We start from the raw sequence: 16,877 nt of genomic DNA on the forward strand, positions 1-16,877 counted from the left end.
TGGTCATTAGTAAACTGTGAGTAGATATATTATTTGCCACACAGGGGCTGAAAATGACCTTCATTTGACTTTGGAAAAGCTGATGATCTGTTCTTATGTCCCTCTCTTTCTCTAGGAAGGGGTGCATCCTGTTTGCAGCGGTCCATATCAGCCATCCTGAGTTGTGTTGACTTGAGTTGAGCAGCATCACGCCAAACCACCGTTCTCTGCCCAAACAGGGGCGCTCTACGTCCATCTGTCTGTCTCCATCAGTCCTCGGGAGGGCAGTCCGCGCAAGACAGGGGGAGTGTGGGTGGGTGTAGACATTAGTGGGGGTGAGGGTCACAGGTGGGGCCAGGGATTAGTCGGTCAAAGTGCCAGCATTTTCTGCACAGACATCCAGCATCCATTGTCGCAGGTTGTCTCCTCTTTTCACATCCCATCATGGGCAGATCGGGGTTCCACTCCTCCCTATTTCAACTCATCCCCCTCCCCTCACCTCCTCCCCCTTACAGACCTTCACCACCACCACCACCCTCATCCACCTGCCGCCAGGACCTAATCCTCCCCTTTCACCCTTTATCTTCTATTTACTGTTGGCATACTTCATTATGTGCCTCATTGGCCAACGCATTGATACAGTTATAGTTTAAAGAGTCAAACAACACAAAGAACCATACACACTGCTGCCACAAACCCAAAGTATTCACATAGTGTGAGTGTATGTATGTATGTGTGTGTGTGAGTGTGTGCATGACTGAGAAGAAGATGTAAGTGGAGGGGAAAGGTCAGGTTCAGTCTGCTCCTCCCCCCCCCCCCCCCACCTCCTGCTGTCCCGCAGCAGATCATTCCTGAGCAGGCTGAAGTCTCAGCGCCGGTGGCGGGGATGACGACCCCCCCCCCTTTTCGGCTTTAGGTCGGGCTCTCTCCAAAGACTGAGCTCGGTGACATCGCACAGGACAAACCAGCGCTCTCATTGTTTTTTTCCTTTATTGTTCTGGCATTCATTTTTTTCTTATTTTCCTTTAAACTTCATTTCTATGGCTAATGTCCACGTAGGCATAATGGTCACTATTGTTACTCTTATTGTTATTACTGTTTTCTGTAAAAGAGGTTTTTATCATAATGAATATTATTATTATTAAAGGAAAACAGTTCTGTGTTGCAAGGAAGACAGCATTGTTCTTTGATTACTTAAGTAATTCTGCACTTTCGGTTCAAGCTATCCTCTCTCTGTCTGCCCCCCCCCCCCCTCTTCACTCTGTCATGCTGTTTCCCCGCTTTTCAAATCCTCCTGCCTTCCCCCACCTTTGGTTGCCCTTTGCTCCATCCTCCTTTCCCATGTCAGTGACAGTGTATTGCATTGTGGGTAGTTTTACCAGACATTTGCTCCTTTCCTTGTACAGTGACGCCATGTATAGAAAGCTATTGCAACTTCTGTATCAAATAATTTTCTTTTTGTTTTTAGATGTCGGGGAGGCTTTTTTTATATTGGTATTGTTTATCATTTGTATTTTTGGATGTCTTCAAAATGTTTTCTTTTTTGTTTTAATGAATTTTGAGATTTTTAGCCAAAAGAGGACAGAGAGAAGAGACCTTGTGATCTTTCTGTGTCGTAAAAAAGATTGTTCTTATTTGTTTTAATATTATTATATCGAGACACTTGAATAAGAGGAGAGTAATTATTTTGTGTTGCTTTTAAAGTATCATTTCAATCGATGTTGTTGTGACTGTCATTCTTGTTGATGTTGGGCCTGTTTTCTGTTAACGGGGTAGTTGTGACAGGCTATACAGGGTCAGGCTTTGGTTTTGGTCTGGGTTGGTTCGGGTGCTACAGAGACTTGACACTCAAAAAAACGAAAAGACACAAAAACATCAAGGGAATAACTTGTAATATAGCTGACATATCATCCTAAACATCCCGAGAGGAGATGGACAACCCCACTTCTCTTTCTCGCTGCCCTACCCATCTGCTGTGATCCTCCGGCCATCTTTTACTACATTGGCTTCTGATTGGACGACGCCTTACGGACACGGCTCACCTCGTTACTTCGGCGGAGGAAACTACAACTACTATCACTCGACCTTCGCTCCCTCCTTTTTTTTTGGTTATTTGTCGGCCCTGGAGATGGGAGGAATTGATGACTGCGTTTCATGAACAGTTTATGGATCTCGCCGTAGATGGATACATCTTGACACACCTTTCAAACATTACACGGGAAACATTTCCGGAGATGACCATAGGAAGGAATAGCTTGACTTGGACACAGCAGAGGAACACAGATAGAGGCTACAGCACACTGGGGACCACAGCAGAAGATTGAACCTCTCCCTTTTTTTAAATTTATTTTTATTGTTTGACTTCTATTTATCCTCCTATATACTGAGTCTATATTGGGCCAGCAAGAGACTGTGGGGCAAAGAATAAAGCTCCACTTGTACGTATTCATACTGGCCAGGTTTCACAATAGCTGGCTGCACGGTTGACTTTTCATAATGCTATACATCTGAGAGCTGTAGATGGAGTCATGCAGCGCCTGTGCTCTTCATTTGCACTTCCTGTTTACCAACAAGCGCTCCCCTTCAGAGCAGACTGAATTAGCTATAGCGGTAAACCAGAACCTCTATTAAGTGAGTGCATACAGAAGTTAACAGTGACATAAACTCTTTTTCTAACGTGGCTCATTGGACAGAAGAAGGCCGTTTCCTTTCCATCTGGGTTTTCCCTAGTTTCTCTTTAAGATCCATCCTCCTGTTTTCATTGTTTGAGCCAGAAGTGAGATCTGGAAGAGAGGGCTGGAGAGGAAATATCTGAAATGGAAGACTTCGCGTCTCTTGTCCCACGGCAGGATAGAAACTCTACATGTAAGACCAGAGGCTCTGCGATGTCTATTGTGAGCAGAGCTGTTGTTTCAGATCTGAGTAGGGAAGGGAAAGAGCAGAGGCACACAGGAAGGGACGGCGTGAATGGAAAGTACTGCAGACGACAGAGGGGTAATAATGCTCCACACACATCTATCTTCTGCCTGATGACTCTGACCCAACTCCCCCACTTTTCTTCTGTCTTAACTCTTCCTCCCCTTCCCCTGCGTCTTTTCTCTCCACCCCAGCCTCAGCAAGCCAGCTCTGCTCTACTCCTGTTTCTTAGGTTCATTTTTTTTCTTTTCTATCGGTTCATTTTGTCCCTTTTTCTTTTTGTCGTTTTATTTTTTTATGTTAATTTCTGTTGAGTACAAAAATACTAAAGTGCAACAACAATGATTAAAAAGAATATCAACCAAACTGAGATGGATGGATAAATAAATATATATAAATAAAGAAATAATTTAAAAATGTCATGACTTGTGTGTCTTTGTGTAACCGGCGACAGGCAAGGAGTCGGCACAGATTGTAATTTGTAAAAACGCTTATAGGGCGGTTTCAAAACTTAATACGACTGTATTAGGCCTGCCATGTTTTTTTATCGATTTTAACGCTTTGCTTCTGTTTATACACCTTTGAAACAGCCATTGATTTGTGTGCTAGACTCGCAACTAACATAATCTGATATTTTCTTTTCAGGTTTATCGATTTATTGTTCGCTCTTTTAAATGTTGTAAAACTTTTGGCAACTCCTAGTGTTGTCCTACTATTTTCCATCACCGCAACATTTGTATTATATACCGAACCAAATGGAAATTGCTAAAATATCGGTTCCCCTCAAGGATGAGTTTTTCCCCCTCTGCTCTTCTCCCTGTACACCAACAGCTGCACCTCCAGTCACCAGTCTGTCAAGCTCCTGAAGTTCGCAGACGCCACCACCCTCATCGAACTCATCTCTGGTGGGGACGAGTCTGCCTACAGGTGGGAGATGGACCATCTGGTGACCTTGTGTGGGGACAACCACCTGGAGCTCAACGCTCTCAAGGCAGTGGAGATGGTTGTGGACTTCAGGAAGAACGCAGCCCCACCCGCTCCCATCACTCGGTGTGACTCCCCAGTAACTGCTGTGGAGTCTTTCCGCTTCCTGGGCACCATCATCGCCCAGGACCTCAAACGGGAGCAGAACATCTGCGGGTCATCCGCTCTGCAGAGAAGGTGATTGGCTGCAATCTGCCATCCCTCCAGGACCCTGAGGCGGGCAGGGAAGATAGTGGCCGCCCCCTCCCACCCTGGACACAAACTGTTCACCCCACTCCCCTCTGGCCGGAGGCTGTGCTCCATCAGGACCAAAACCTCTCGCCACCGCCAACAGTTTCTTCCGCTACCGGAACAAGGCCCGGCCCCCCCCACTGACACTTTACCTCCGCCACAACGTAGTCTCTATATGCATTACATTAATGCACACAATGTTCGTACTGCTTGCTGCACATATTTCTTGTTTCATATTTCATATCCTATAATTCATTCATAGCATTCTATTTCCATGTAAATTACTACTTTATGTTCTTGCTATTTATGTTTTATTACGGTCCTTAAAGATTTTTTGTTTTATATTTGATGTCTGCACCATGACATCAAGTCAAATTCCTCATATGTGTGAACCTACCTGGCAATAATCCTGATTCTGATAATAATGTAAAAATAACCCTTTAAACATAAATGTAGATCATGTGTTTCTTTTTGCTGTGACTGCTCCTCTGAAGTGCGAGTACATTCTTCGTAGCAAATGTTTTGAGTTGTATCCTAGTTATCACTAAAAGGTGAAGCGAACATGATACATGCAGCAGGAGTTACCTGTTTGTCAGGCACCAACCAGTCCTGTCAGCAGTGTATCTGTTTACAATGTGCATTAACTCTCAAATATGTTGCTGCTTCATCAATTAATGATTGAAATCATAACAATTACACATACTACTTGCTAGATGCAAAACCTTCTTGTCGAAACCTGATTTCAAACCACTTAAAGCAATGATTTACTCATCAAATCAATGTAAATCAATGACCCTGTGTGTTGTTGAATTCTTGAGGAAAATCCTGTTTTTTGTTGCATGCCTCCAAGGTAGAACACCTGGCTGCAGCACAAGTGTGAGTCTCTTTATGCAAATCATGCAAAAGTTGTATTGAAAATGCCTGCGTTTGAAAGTAATGAATATACGACTGGAAACAAGACTTTAATGAATCTGCAGAGTATTGTGAGAGTTTACAAACTGATCTTTTCATATCGTTTTGCTGTTCATCAAGACTTTTTAGGCTTCTCTAGAATTCAAGGTCACAAGGGGTGAGTAATTTAAAACAAATGGTTATATTGTGGTAAGTGCTTCTTTAAGAACAGAGTTTCTTCAGGGGAGTCTAGCAGTTTTTTGTTGACGGCATTGGATAAAACTAAAATGAGTATTTTCTGAAGAGAAACGTATACCTGAATTTTGCTGTGGCACAGGACAAGCTACAGTAAATAAGCTTGTTTCTTTTGTCTGGCTTTTGGCTGCAGTGCTCTGCATGCTGCTGCTCATGTCTGTGCAGCTGCACTGCAGAGGGCTTTCAGTCTGAAGTAATGGATCTCAGACACTGTGAGCTGTAAGTGTCTGCGTTTGGATATCAGGGGTTACTTTACCATGCCTGATGACAGGGACTAATGTTTATCCCTTTAAACTGACACTTAACTGTCCTCAATCCACCATAATGTTGTGTTGTAAATCATTACAGATTGATGTTTTGGACAGAGCTTCTCCTCTTGTCTTCTAGCTTGTACATCCTCTCCTCTCCCACATCGTCTCTTTTTCCCTCCCAACTCAGTGCCCACTCTCCTCTGTCCCTTTCTCTCTTCATCCTCTGCTTCTTTCCCTTTCTCCCTGCCTTCATTCCCTCCCTCCTTCTTTCCATCTCCTAAGTTCCTTGCTCCTTCTCTCTCCTCCCCTCCTCCCTTCCCACTTTCTCTTCCTGACTGCCTACGTCAGACAGCCTCTGCCAGCTAGTGAACGCTGCAACTGGAGCTGTTGTGCCCTGCATAGAGCTGTGTGTGTGTGTGTGTGTGTAAGAGTGTACGCAAATGGGAAAGCTACTGAGTCAGGAAAGACTGCCTCTCATCTCTTCGCTGTTATCACCATCCGTCTCTCTCCCTCCTCTCCTCCTCCGCTGACATGGAGCTCCAGCAGGCTGAATCACAACAGCGTCTGCACAAAGGGCTGAGGTAATACTGTGTTTGTTTTGTAAAGGGCATTCTTTCTGCATTGAAGTGTGCACATCTGCATGAAATGCCTGCATGCAGCCTTACAAGTGCAGTATGTAGAGATCTACTATAATGTTTAGCCCCATGCATTGATTATCATTGCAATCTCAGCTCCCTTAACCTGAGGTTAAAGACCTCTAACACCTTTAATAATGAAAAAGGGTATTCTTGGTTGTCTCCATACATGAAGGATTATTTATGTTTTTATTAATGGCTCAGTTCCTGCTATCGTCTGAGGTGCACATATCACATGACCCAGATTGCAAGCAAGCACATTACTCATTCCCTGCACTCACTGCAATCAATGTCGATCCAAGCAGGGCTGTGGATGTTTTGTTTTGTAGTGATGATGAGGCCAGCGTGCAAAACAGAGCTAACCAGGCAGTGAATTATTGAAAAGTGAGAGGAATATCACAGGTCTTTTTGTGAAAGGTCTTGTGTAATGTTTTTGTGTCTTTATTGCATTGCATTAAAAGACATATAACCAACTTACTTGTCTTTAGGTATACACACAAATCACAAACCAGCACCTTTGTCCTCATGCACCCTCAGTGGAACTACGGGACAGGGAACTACGCCTAGTTTTTATGTTTTGAGATATTCGTCTCTGAGTGGTCATTCAGGATAATCGATGGAGCCCCATTATGGACAAGTAATGGCCCTCATGTTCTTTCTCCTCCTTGCAGGTAGTTGTGTGTGTGTGTGTGCTGCTCCGTTGGGCCAGAATGAAGTGTGTGAGAAGGTGGGCATCAGGCTCTGCTGTTGTGTTCCTTCACACACTGGCCTTATCATGGACAGGTAAGGCTTTTACTGACATGATGGCATGTTTACTTTATTGGAGTTCAACCAAAAATTACTCAAGGATACTTATTTGAGTGGTGATTGTGTTTGGTCATTGAGATAAAAACAGTTTGGCTCTGTTCTGGATAACCCCCCTGTAAACGTGTTTCTCTTTCACTTTTTGTGTAGATGAAAAGTGAAATGGTATGTAATCTAGATGCAATATTCCATGCAGGCAAACCCATGTCAGCTGTTTACCCATACTTCAAGACTTTGAGCTAAGCCAAGCTAACACTGGTTGTAGCTTAATATTTAACCTTCAGATCTGGGTGTGGTATCAATATGTCCATGTAACACTTTTCCAGTAATAACTATATTTTACCAACATTTCAACCTATTCCTTTAACTTGTCCTATTTGTCAGAGCAATCTTTTGCTATAAGTACAGTATGAAGTCATACATGCCTTTTTACACCCTTTTCAGTCAGGCCAGATAAAAGTTAAAATGTGTCATGTTTTTCCAACACCTTTCTATTTTATCCACATAATCCAAAATATCCAACACTTATCTGGTTCTCGCAGGTAAAATTGAGCCTGCCCTCAAAATTGACGGGCAGCACCAGGCGGCTGTTACCCTGCATGAAAACATGACTCACTGGTTCAACTGCCAATCAGACGGCTGGGATCCCCGAGCCCCTCCTCTGCTCACCTGGTACCTGAACGGGGAGCAGCAGAAGGAGCGACCCCCCACCCGTAGGCGCCTGGTGATGAAGCTGCAGGAGGATTCTGAAGTCATGAGACGGAGGACCCATCTCAACAGCACCTTCTCTCTGCGGGCCAAGAAGTGGGACCGAGAGCTGGTGTGTGTCGCATCGAACCCCAGGACAGGAGAGAGCTACAACGCCACGGTCACACTCAATGTCCAGTGTGAGTCTGTGGGAAATATTGTTGTAAGATCTTTTCTGATGATGCACTGAATAAAGTTGTTACTGTTACCTTCATCTCCCAGTTCAGCCAGAGATCCTCAGACTGAACGCCCACTACAGTGAGAACTCAGACCCCGGGCTCTCCCTGGTCCTCTTCGCCTTGGTACGGTCTAACCCGCCTGCCACCATCACCTTCATGGACCAGTCAGGCCAGCTGGTGGCTAACACCTCCGACTTCCTCATCCTGGACTCCAGAAGCTACCCCTGGCTGACCAATCACACGCTGAAGGTCACACTCGGGAGCCTATCAGGGAATATCTCGCTGAACGTCAGCAACAGTGTGGGAACCGTGCAGAGCAACCTCACTCTGGCAGGTCAGTGATGGTATGAAAGGAAAGGGAAAGGAAACCAAGGTCTTATGCTATGCTATGGTTAAAGTCCCCTATGTGTATTGGGGTTACAGATGGGGTCCCAAACTAGCAAGCCACATGAATGTCTGGGAGCAAATTCATTTTATATACTACACAAATATGGCCAGGATCCATAGCATTTTTGGAATATTGGGTTGCAGATTAACATTTTCAAAAGGGGGGTTCGTTTTAGCATGAAATACTTGAAATAACTGAAGGATAAGTTAAAAAAGAAAGTAGAAAGAAAGTGAGGTCAAATAAAACTATTTCTGCTAAACGGTTAGCAACGATTGAGTCAGACCTAAACATTTCAGATGTGTGTATCTCACACTGCACTGTAACTTTAATTCATGTACCTTTTGTTATTCATGTTTTATTATCTTTGCTTTTAAATTAGTGTTTTTAAATGTCATTTTATAATATGTTTCTTAATGCTCTTAATGTATTTCATTATGTAAAGCACTTTGAATTGCCTTGTGTTGAAAGGTGCTATATAATGGCGCGTTTCCACTGCAGGCCTCGCTCGGTTTGGTTAGGCCTTATTAGGCCCGGCTCACTTTAATGATGCGCTTCCATTACAGTTTAGGAACTGGGGTAGTTACTATAGTAACGCAGTGTAGGCGGAGCCGTGACGTCATCTTCAATGAGCGCCCCAAAAAACAACACAGCCGTTAGCTCTTAGCACTCAGAGCTCACAGCTCTTCATATCTGTATACATAAACTTGCCTTGCCTAAGCTAACTGTTTCCTTAGCTGCAGCTTCATCATATATATTATTTATTGTGGTGACACGTTATTGGACATAATTCACCTTGCTTATTGTGTTGCCACACGGACCCTTTAGTGGGGAACACCTGTAGCTTTAGCTGCCATTCCTGCTAGCTCATCATGGCAGAGCAGTGCATGTGTTAACCTCTCTGAAGTAATGGATAATAAAGATTGGAACTCCATTCTTAATACACCGCCTCCGACTCTCTTTTCACGGCACTACACTGGTGACCCTGACTTTTCCGAGAAAGTTTCCGGAAAATTAACGAACATGGCTGAGCGCGATGTTTTCATAAAGCTGCCGGAATTCTGGGAGCACACCGCGGAGGCATGGTTCGCACACGTGGAGGCACATTTCGCCTGCCGACAGGTCCGTGACGGGGACCTAAAATACTACCATGTGGTAGCAGCGCTGGGGAGCTCCACGTCATCCAGGTTGGTGGGATTCATCGCAGCCCCCCCACATCATGGCAAATATGAGGCGATTAAGGCCCTTCTCCTTAAGACATTTAGCTTATCTGCTAAGGAGAGGGCCCGCCAGATACTTGACATTCAAGGCCTAGGAGACAGCAAGCCATCCCAGCTAATGGAGAAAATGCTAAATCTGCTAGGGGGGGGAAGATCCCCGTATTTTATTCACGGAGATTTTCCTGCGTCACTTGCCTCCCCGGGTACAGACGGCGCTGGCCAACACGCCTGTCACGGAGCCCCGTGCTTTGGCTGAGGAAGCGGATCGTTTTTTCCTGGCTACGCAACAGCCCGGGGCAGAGACGTTAGCCGCGACGCTCAGCGGCCCACCGGCAGTCAAGAAAGCGTGGCGGAGGCCGGACACGGCTGTGGCTAGCCGGCGTGGAGACGCCGGAGAGTGCGTTTACCACGCACGTTTCGGGACAAGGGCGAAGAGATGCATCGCTCCGTGCAGCTACAACCCCCCGGGAAACGGAGGGGCCGGCGCTCAGTAGTGGCTCTGAGCGTCGGCGGCACGTGCAGGCTCCTCTTCGTCAGCGACAGCGTTTCGGGGAGCCTGTTTCTGTGTGACACGGGCGCTCAACGGAGCGTAGTTCCAGCGTCGAGTGAAGACGTCGCCCGTGGGGGGCACGGACCGCGATTGACGACGGCTAACGGCAGTCCCATTCGCACGTACGGCGTGAGGCCTATGTGTTTGTGCATCGGAGGACAGCGTTTCAGCTGGGATTTTGTGACAGCGGACATTTATTTTCCCCTCCTCGGAGCGGATTTTTTGTGTGCTCATGGACTCTTAGTGGACGTTAAGAATAGGCGTTTGGTTGATGCCTTAACGTTTTCTTCCCTCGTGTGCACACTTGGCAGCGCAGCGTACGACGGGCTGTCAGGCTCGCTGTCAGGTGCAGACACGTTTCTCAGACTGTTGGCCGAGTTTCCAGACCTGTCGCTACCCACCTTCTCTGCGCTTACCACTAAGCATGGCGTGGAACACCACGTCACTACCGGGGGGCCTCCTGTCTACGCCAGGGCCCGGCGGTTGAACCCTTCTAAGCTGGCTGTAGCGAGGGCGGAGTTCGCAACCATGGAGCGCCTGGGCATTGTCCGCCGCTCCGACAGTCCTTGGGCTTCCCCCCTGCACGTCGTTCCCAAATCGAACGGCGGGTTCCGCCCGTGCGGGGATTACCGCCGACTCAACGACGCCACTATGCCTGACCGCTATCCGGTGCCGCACATTCAGGACTTTTCGGCGCATCTGGCCGGTACGGGGGTGTTTTCCAAGGTGGACCTGGTGCGTGGATACCACCAGGTGCCCATGCACCCCCTGGACGTTCCCAAGACAGCAGTGATAACGCCTTTTGGACTTTTTGAGTTCCTGCGGATGCCTTTTGGACTCAAGAATGCCGCTCAGACGTTCCAGCGCCTGATGGATTCGGTGCTGCGGGACCTGCCGTTTGTGTTTGTTTACCTCGACGACATACTTGTCGCCAGCGCTTCAGTGCAGGAGCACCTGTCCCACCTCCGAGCCCTTTTCACACGGCTCAACGAACACGGATTAATCATCAATCCTGCAAAGTGCCAGTTCGGGGTGTCGGACATCGATTTCCTGGGGCACCGCGTCACCAAGGGCGGTGCGACACCTCTGCCAGCGAAGGTGGAGGCTGTTGCGGCGTTTCCTCTCCCGCTCACAGCCCGGTCGCTCCGTGAGTTTCTGGGGATGGTGACTTTCTACCACCGTTTCATCGCCCGGGCCGCACACATCATGCGGCCGCTGTATGAAGCGTTGAAAGGCAAGACCCCCGTCCAGGAGATCGACTGGACAGCAGAGGCGGACGGCGCTTTTGCTGAGGTCAAGACCACGTTGGCTCAGGCGGCTTTGCTGGCACACCCATCATCTACGGCTCCCATCTCCATCACCACGGACGCGTCAGACTACGCGGTCGGCGCAGTGCACGAGCAGTGGGTGGAGGGCGCTTGGCAGCCGCTCGCCTTTTTCAGCCGCCAGCTGACGCCTAGAGAACGCAAATACAGCGCCTTTGACCGGGAGCTCCTCGGACTTTATTTGGCCGTGCGGCACTTCCGTTTCATGCTGGAAGGCCGTGAATTTACGGCGTTTGTCGACCACAAGCCGCTCACCTTCGCCATGTCAAAAGTGGCGGAGCCTTGGTCGGCACGTCAGCAGCGGCAGCTGTCCTACATATCGGAGTTCACTACGGACATTAAGCACGTGGCTGGCAAGTCGAACCTGGTTGCTGATTGCCTCTCCAGGGTCGTCATCGGTGCCGTCCAGTTGGGCCTGGACTATACTCGCATGGCGGCAGACCAGGTCACAGATCCCGGCGTCCAGGCCCTGAAGGTGGAGAGCGCGGGGCTGCGCTTGGAGGACGTGGTGTTCGGCGACGCGGGCATTACTCTCCTGTGTGACGTCTCTACGGGCCTGGCGCGGCCTGTCGTCCCTGCCAGCTGGAGGCGTCCTGTGTTCGAGGCTGTGCACGGCCTGTCACACCCCGGCGTTAAACCTTCGGTCCGTTTGGTAGCGGCGAAGTTTGTTTGGCAAGGACTGAAAAGGGACGTGAGGACTTGGGCCAGGGAGTGCGTGGCTTGTCAACGCGCTAAGGTGCACCGCCACACGAAGGCCCCGTTGGAGCGTTTCCTGGTGCCTGAGAGGAGGTTTGATCACGTCAACATTGACCTGGTTGGTCCGTTGCCTTCCTCTCAGGGGTTTTCCTACCTCCTCACCATGGTGGACAGGACGACCCGTTGGCCGGAGGCGGTTCCGCTCGTTTCGACATCAGCCGCAGACGTTGCCCGGGCCTTCATTGCAACGTGGGTGTGTCGTTTTGGCACCCCGTCAGACATTTCCTCAGACAGGGGCTCTCAGTTCACGTCCGAGCTCTGGAACGCTGTGGCAGGCGGTTTGGGGGTTAAGCTGCACAGGACTACCGCTTACCACCCTCAGGCTAACGGTCTCTGCGAGCGCTTTCATCGCTCCATGAAGGCGGCCCTCAAGGCCGGCCTTACGGACGGTAACTGGGTCGACAAGCTGCCCTGGGTGATGCTGGGCCTGAGGACCGCACCTAAGGAAGATCTGCAGTGTTCTACAGCGGAGATGGTCTACGGTCAGCCGCTGAGAGTTCCGGGGGATTTCCTCCCAAATGCATCGGCTCCCTGGTCGGCGTCGGCCCAGTGGGTTTTCCTGCGTGACGCCGCTGAGGCCTTTGTTCCGATCCCTACTACTCAGCACGGTACTCAGGTGTCCCAGGTTCCCGCAGAGCTCCGCTCGGCGGAGCACGTGTTCATCCGGCACGATGCGCACAGAGGCCCCCTGCAGCCCCCTTATGATGGGCCTTTCCGGGTCTTGGAGCACGGGGACAAGCACCTGGTGGTCGACCTGGGTGGCAAGGCCGAGCACGTCTCGGTGGACCGGGTGAAGGCTGCTCACCTGGACTTGGACCAGCCTGTGGTGCTGGCTCGACCTCCGCGACGGGGCCGCCCCCCGGCCTCGTCCCCTGTCACGGATTTAAGACCTGTTGTCCCGGTCCCTCCCCTTCCGGGGGCCGCACAGGCGGGAGTCACTTTTCCGACTCCCGTGCTCAGGAGTCGTGGGGGTCGGCGTGTCGTTCCTCCCCGCCATGCTGATTTTGTTTATGTGTGAATTCTGGGGGGGCTTGTGTGGTGACATGTTATTGGACATAATTCACCTTGCTTATTGTGTTGCCACACGGACCCTTTAGTGGGGAACACCTGTAGCTTTAGCTGCCATTCCTGCTAGCTCATCATGGCAGAGCAGTGCATGTGTTAACCTCTCTGAAGTAATGGATAATAAAGATTGGAACTCCATTCTTAATACACCGCCTCCGACTCTCTTTTCACGGCACTACATTATATTCTTTGTAAGAGAACAAATAACCCCCCATAGTCCCCAAAATGTCAAACTATTCCAGTCACGCTCTTTCCTTTTTTCTCCAGAGTTCCTGCAGTCTCGTGTGGAGGTGCCCATGCTGGGAATAGTGACGGGGGGAGCCATGGCCTTCATGGCGCTCCTCATCCTCAGTCTGATTGTTCTCTGCCTTATGCAAAAAAACAAGAGCAAATCCTTTGGTAAGATTGTTTTTGTTTTTTTAGAGGTTGACAAATGTGTGACTGGAGCATTGTCCGTTGCTCTTGATGATGCGTTTCCTTGTATTGTGTTACAGATGAGCCAGTGGAGATTTTGATGACAAAGAAAAGGTAAATAAAGTAATCTGTCAGTGGATATGTGTGTGAACCAACATCAAATTATAAGAATGGAGAGCAAAGCAAGCCAACTAGATGGATGGAAAACCACTAAATAGATATGTAATTGTAGACACTGTCTCTTTTTGACCCCCATTTAAATCCAACTTAATTGTAATTAAAACAAAAATATTGGGTCTGACATTTGGCTTTTCTTCCATAAAGAAAAAGATGAAATAAGTGGCTGAATGTTCCTCTAACATTTTTTATTTAGGGGGGTAGTTCCTTGACTTTTGATTTGACTTGCCTCAACTAATGACCTGCAAAAGAAGAAAATGACTTGTGACTTGCTTAAGATCAACGGCTTGAGTCCCATGTCTAGTCTATGGTCTGTACACTAAATATGAAACTACAGCCAGTGAGGGGTTAGCATAGTTTACAATAAGTTACACACTTATCCTCCCATCTCATCTCATGATTACTTTGTCAGCATTATCAGTGTATTTGGAAGGGAAACACATGAAAGCACATTTGTGCTCTAATAAATATTTGATGTCCATCCTGTAGACCAATATCACGTCTAATCCAAGTTGTATATCTCTCCTTCATATTTCCGCCACAGTGACTCTGCCAATCTGAAGGTAGAGAAAGAAGTTAAGACCAACATCCCCAGAGAGAACATGTCTCTGCCTTCCAACATGCAGCTCAACGACCTCAACACTTTGAGAAAAGGTACATATTTCAAATCAAATCAAGTTTTATTTATATAGCACATTTATAAACGATTTTTGGTCGAGCCAAAGTGCTGTACATATAATAAAAATAGCCTAGAGTAGAGACACTTTACAGCAAATACAACAGCACAGATTGTTCAGAATATCAGTATGAGAAAAACGACACCCTCTATCCTTAGACCCTCACATCGTACAAGGAAAAACTTCCAGAGAAAACCCACAGTTTAAAGGGAAAAAATGGGAGAAACCTCAGGGAGAGCAACAGAGGAGGGATCCCTCTCCCAGGACGGACATACGTGCAATAGATGCCGTGTGTAAATCGAAGAGATAATACATTTTATAGCATATAGACCGAATGTTAGGAAATGCATGTGTCTGTAATAAGAAGATGAATCCACGAGGATGTCAGCTACAATCCTGTGGATTTACAGCTTTGTAAGTTAAAACTTCATCTCAGGCAGGAACAACTAATATATTTAAGTATCTGTATATCTAGAATACAACATATATAGATATGGATTATGTGGCAATACCTTTTTAGAAACATTAAAATTGTTTTACTGTTCAAATAATAACAATCAGTGAACTCCTGAGATGGTATGCTACAGTATGTTTTTTGTCAATTTCTCACAAGTCTGAAAGTTAGGGTCAAAAGTCTGAAAGCTAGCTCAATTAAAACGTCAGTCAATCAATTGCTACTACTTAATACACATAATCCAGGTGTCTTTACAATCATTGCTTAGTTCTTCATCCTCTTACAATGCATGCAAAAAAAAAAGTAGACAACAACACAAACATTTCTGACAAACCGATGTGAATTGCGATCAATGGCGGACACAATTCTTGGTATGAGGTATGTGGCAAAATGGAGCTTTCTTCTAGGGAACATGTTTGTTATAGCTCATAGAGTTTCTTAGTACTTGTATAGGATTTCAGCTAAACATGAACAATGTTTTTTTTGACAGACAAGCATTCAATTCAACATGTATTCAACAATTCTTATGTTGCCTGCTATGCATCTGATTGTGACCTGGAACAACAAATGAGATTAATGTTCAAAGGATGCAATAAATCCAAACAACATTGTCTTGTTTTTAAAATGACCGCATAAGGATTATATAGGTGTGAGGAAGAATACATTTGGTTCCACTAGTGGCTGGATAAAAGCTGTCACTGCTAAATGGTTTGACATTTTGTAAATTATACTTACTTGCCCAGAGTTAGATTAAGATATCGATACTAATCCCAAGAAAAGTAGTAGCAAACCTCTTATTTATTTTGCAGTAAGTACGTGTTTCCCTAAAACTATCCTTCCAAACTCAGCGATGTATCTCTCTTGCATTTTGATGTGTCCTCCATCCTACTTGCAGCACTTATGGAAGCCCGAGAGGCCGCCCAGCAGAACGGTGTGGGAGGGAAGAAGAAAGAGGAAGAGGAAGAGGAAGATCTGTCTTTAGCCTACGCCGCCAGAGGTCAGGGAAATACAGCGCAACACTACTGTTGCATTTTTCATCATTAATACTCCACATTCTGCATGGAGACACAGCGGTGAGTGTTTTTATTTTGTTGTGTTCACTCTGAATGCTTTCCCCCTTCTCTCCATGATTTCCAGGTTTTGCAAGATATCCGATGGTGGGCTACATCTATAAGGTGAACAGCACAAGCAGTGAGGAGATCTGGCTCTGACTGACCTCACATACACGCACATTTACAAATACACACACACACACACACGCACATTTACAAATACACACACACACGCACATTTACAAATACACACACACACACACACACACGCACAAATACTTTACATGCATGCATAACTAAGTCAAACGATGCAGCTGTCCAAGAGGAAACCCATAGCAACTGCCAGTCATTCAACCAATCATCAGAAACTATCTTTGTGTATCACATACCGTACCAACACTGTTACTCAAGTTTATCCAATAACTTGAATTTAAGGTTCACAAAACTAAACTGGATGTTGTTGTAATCTCTCTGAACCGAGAGCTCTGGTCCATACACTTCTGATGTGTTGTCTTAACATTGCAAAGTTTAAAATCTACATAAAATTATACATGCCCTGTCTGTTTCAACATGTTTCGTCCTGTAACCACATGCCTATGATGTCCTCCTCTGAATGCATTAATTGTTCTATGCTAACACCAGAATGTCCTGAGATAATATAATTACAAACTGACCAATAATCTCTAAATAAGATGGAACATATTTATAGAGAATGTATTTGTATATGGACATGTAACATGTCATGTACTGTACTGTATATTTGTATGCATATGTATATGTGTATAAAAGAGAACGTCTAATAAAGATATTGTATGAAGTAAATGCTAGGCTTGGGGTTTTGCTGAGACTCACCAGGGGGCGCTCTAAGTTGCTTTACAAGCGGGAAAACATGGAGGACTTGTGATGAGGGTGATGTGTGTTTTTGATATG

At 46.6% G+C, this 16,877-nt stretch overlaps 2 protein-coding genes across 2 annotated transcripts in view; both read left to right on the top strand.

Moving 5' to 3' along the window:
- Nucleotides 1-3,315, top strand: part of sik3 (SIK family kinase 3) — a 39,522-nt gene extending 36,207 nt beyond the window's left edge. The window contains 1 exon segment of the mRNA XM_034202794.1: nt 116-3,315. The gene's annotated coding sequence lies outside the window, so the exon portion shown is untranslated.
- A 2,534-nt stretch (nt 3,316-5,849) lies between these two features.
- LOC117537561 (transmembrane protein 25) lies at nt 5,850-16,769 on the top strand. Its single transcript, XM_034202812.1, has 9 exons — nt 5,850-6,088; nt 6,814-6,925; nt 7,489-7,833; nt 7,916-8,206; nt 13,441-13,572; nt 13,668-13,701; nt 14,309-14,418; nt 15,791-15,892; nt 16,033-16,769. Exons 2-9 carry the CDS (start codon nt 6,853-6,855, stop codon nt 16,104-16,106), a joined length of 1,161 nt encoding a protein of 386 aa, XP_034058703.1. The 5' UTR covers nt 5,850-6,088; nt 6,814-6,852; the 3' UTR covers nt 16,107-16,769.
- Nucleotides 16,770-16,877: the final 108 nt, after the last annotated feature.

Source organism: Gymnodraco acuticeps, unplaced genomic scaffold (assembly GCF_902827175.1).
Source record: "Gymnodraco acuticeps unplaced genomic scaffold, fGymAcu1.1, whole genome shotgun sequence".
Lineage (NCBI taxonomy): Eukaryota > Metazoa > Chordata > Actinopteri > Perciformes > Bathydraconidae > Gymnodraco > Gymnodraco acuticeps.

Coding starts and splice junctions, on each gene's coding strand:
- LOC117537561 (XM_034202812.1), top strand. CDS start 6,853: ATGAAGTGTGTGAGAAGGTGGGCATCAGGCTCTGCTGTTGTGTTCCTT. Junction 8,207..13,440: donor GAGCAACCTCACTCTGGCAG/GTCAGTGATGGT, acceptor TTTTTTCTCCAG/AGTTCCTGCAGTCTCGTGTG. Junction 13,702..14,308: donor ATTTTGATGACAAAGAAAAG/GTAAATAAAGTA, acceptor TTTCCGCCACAG/TGACTCTGCCAATCTGAAGG.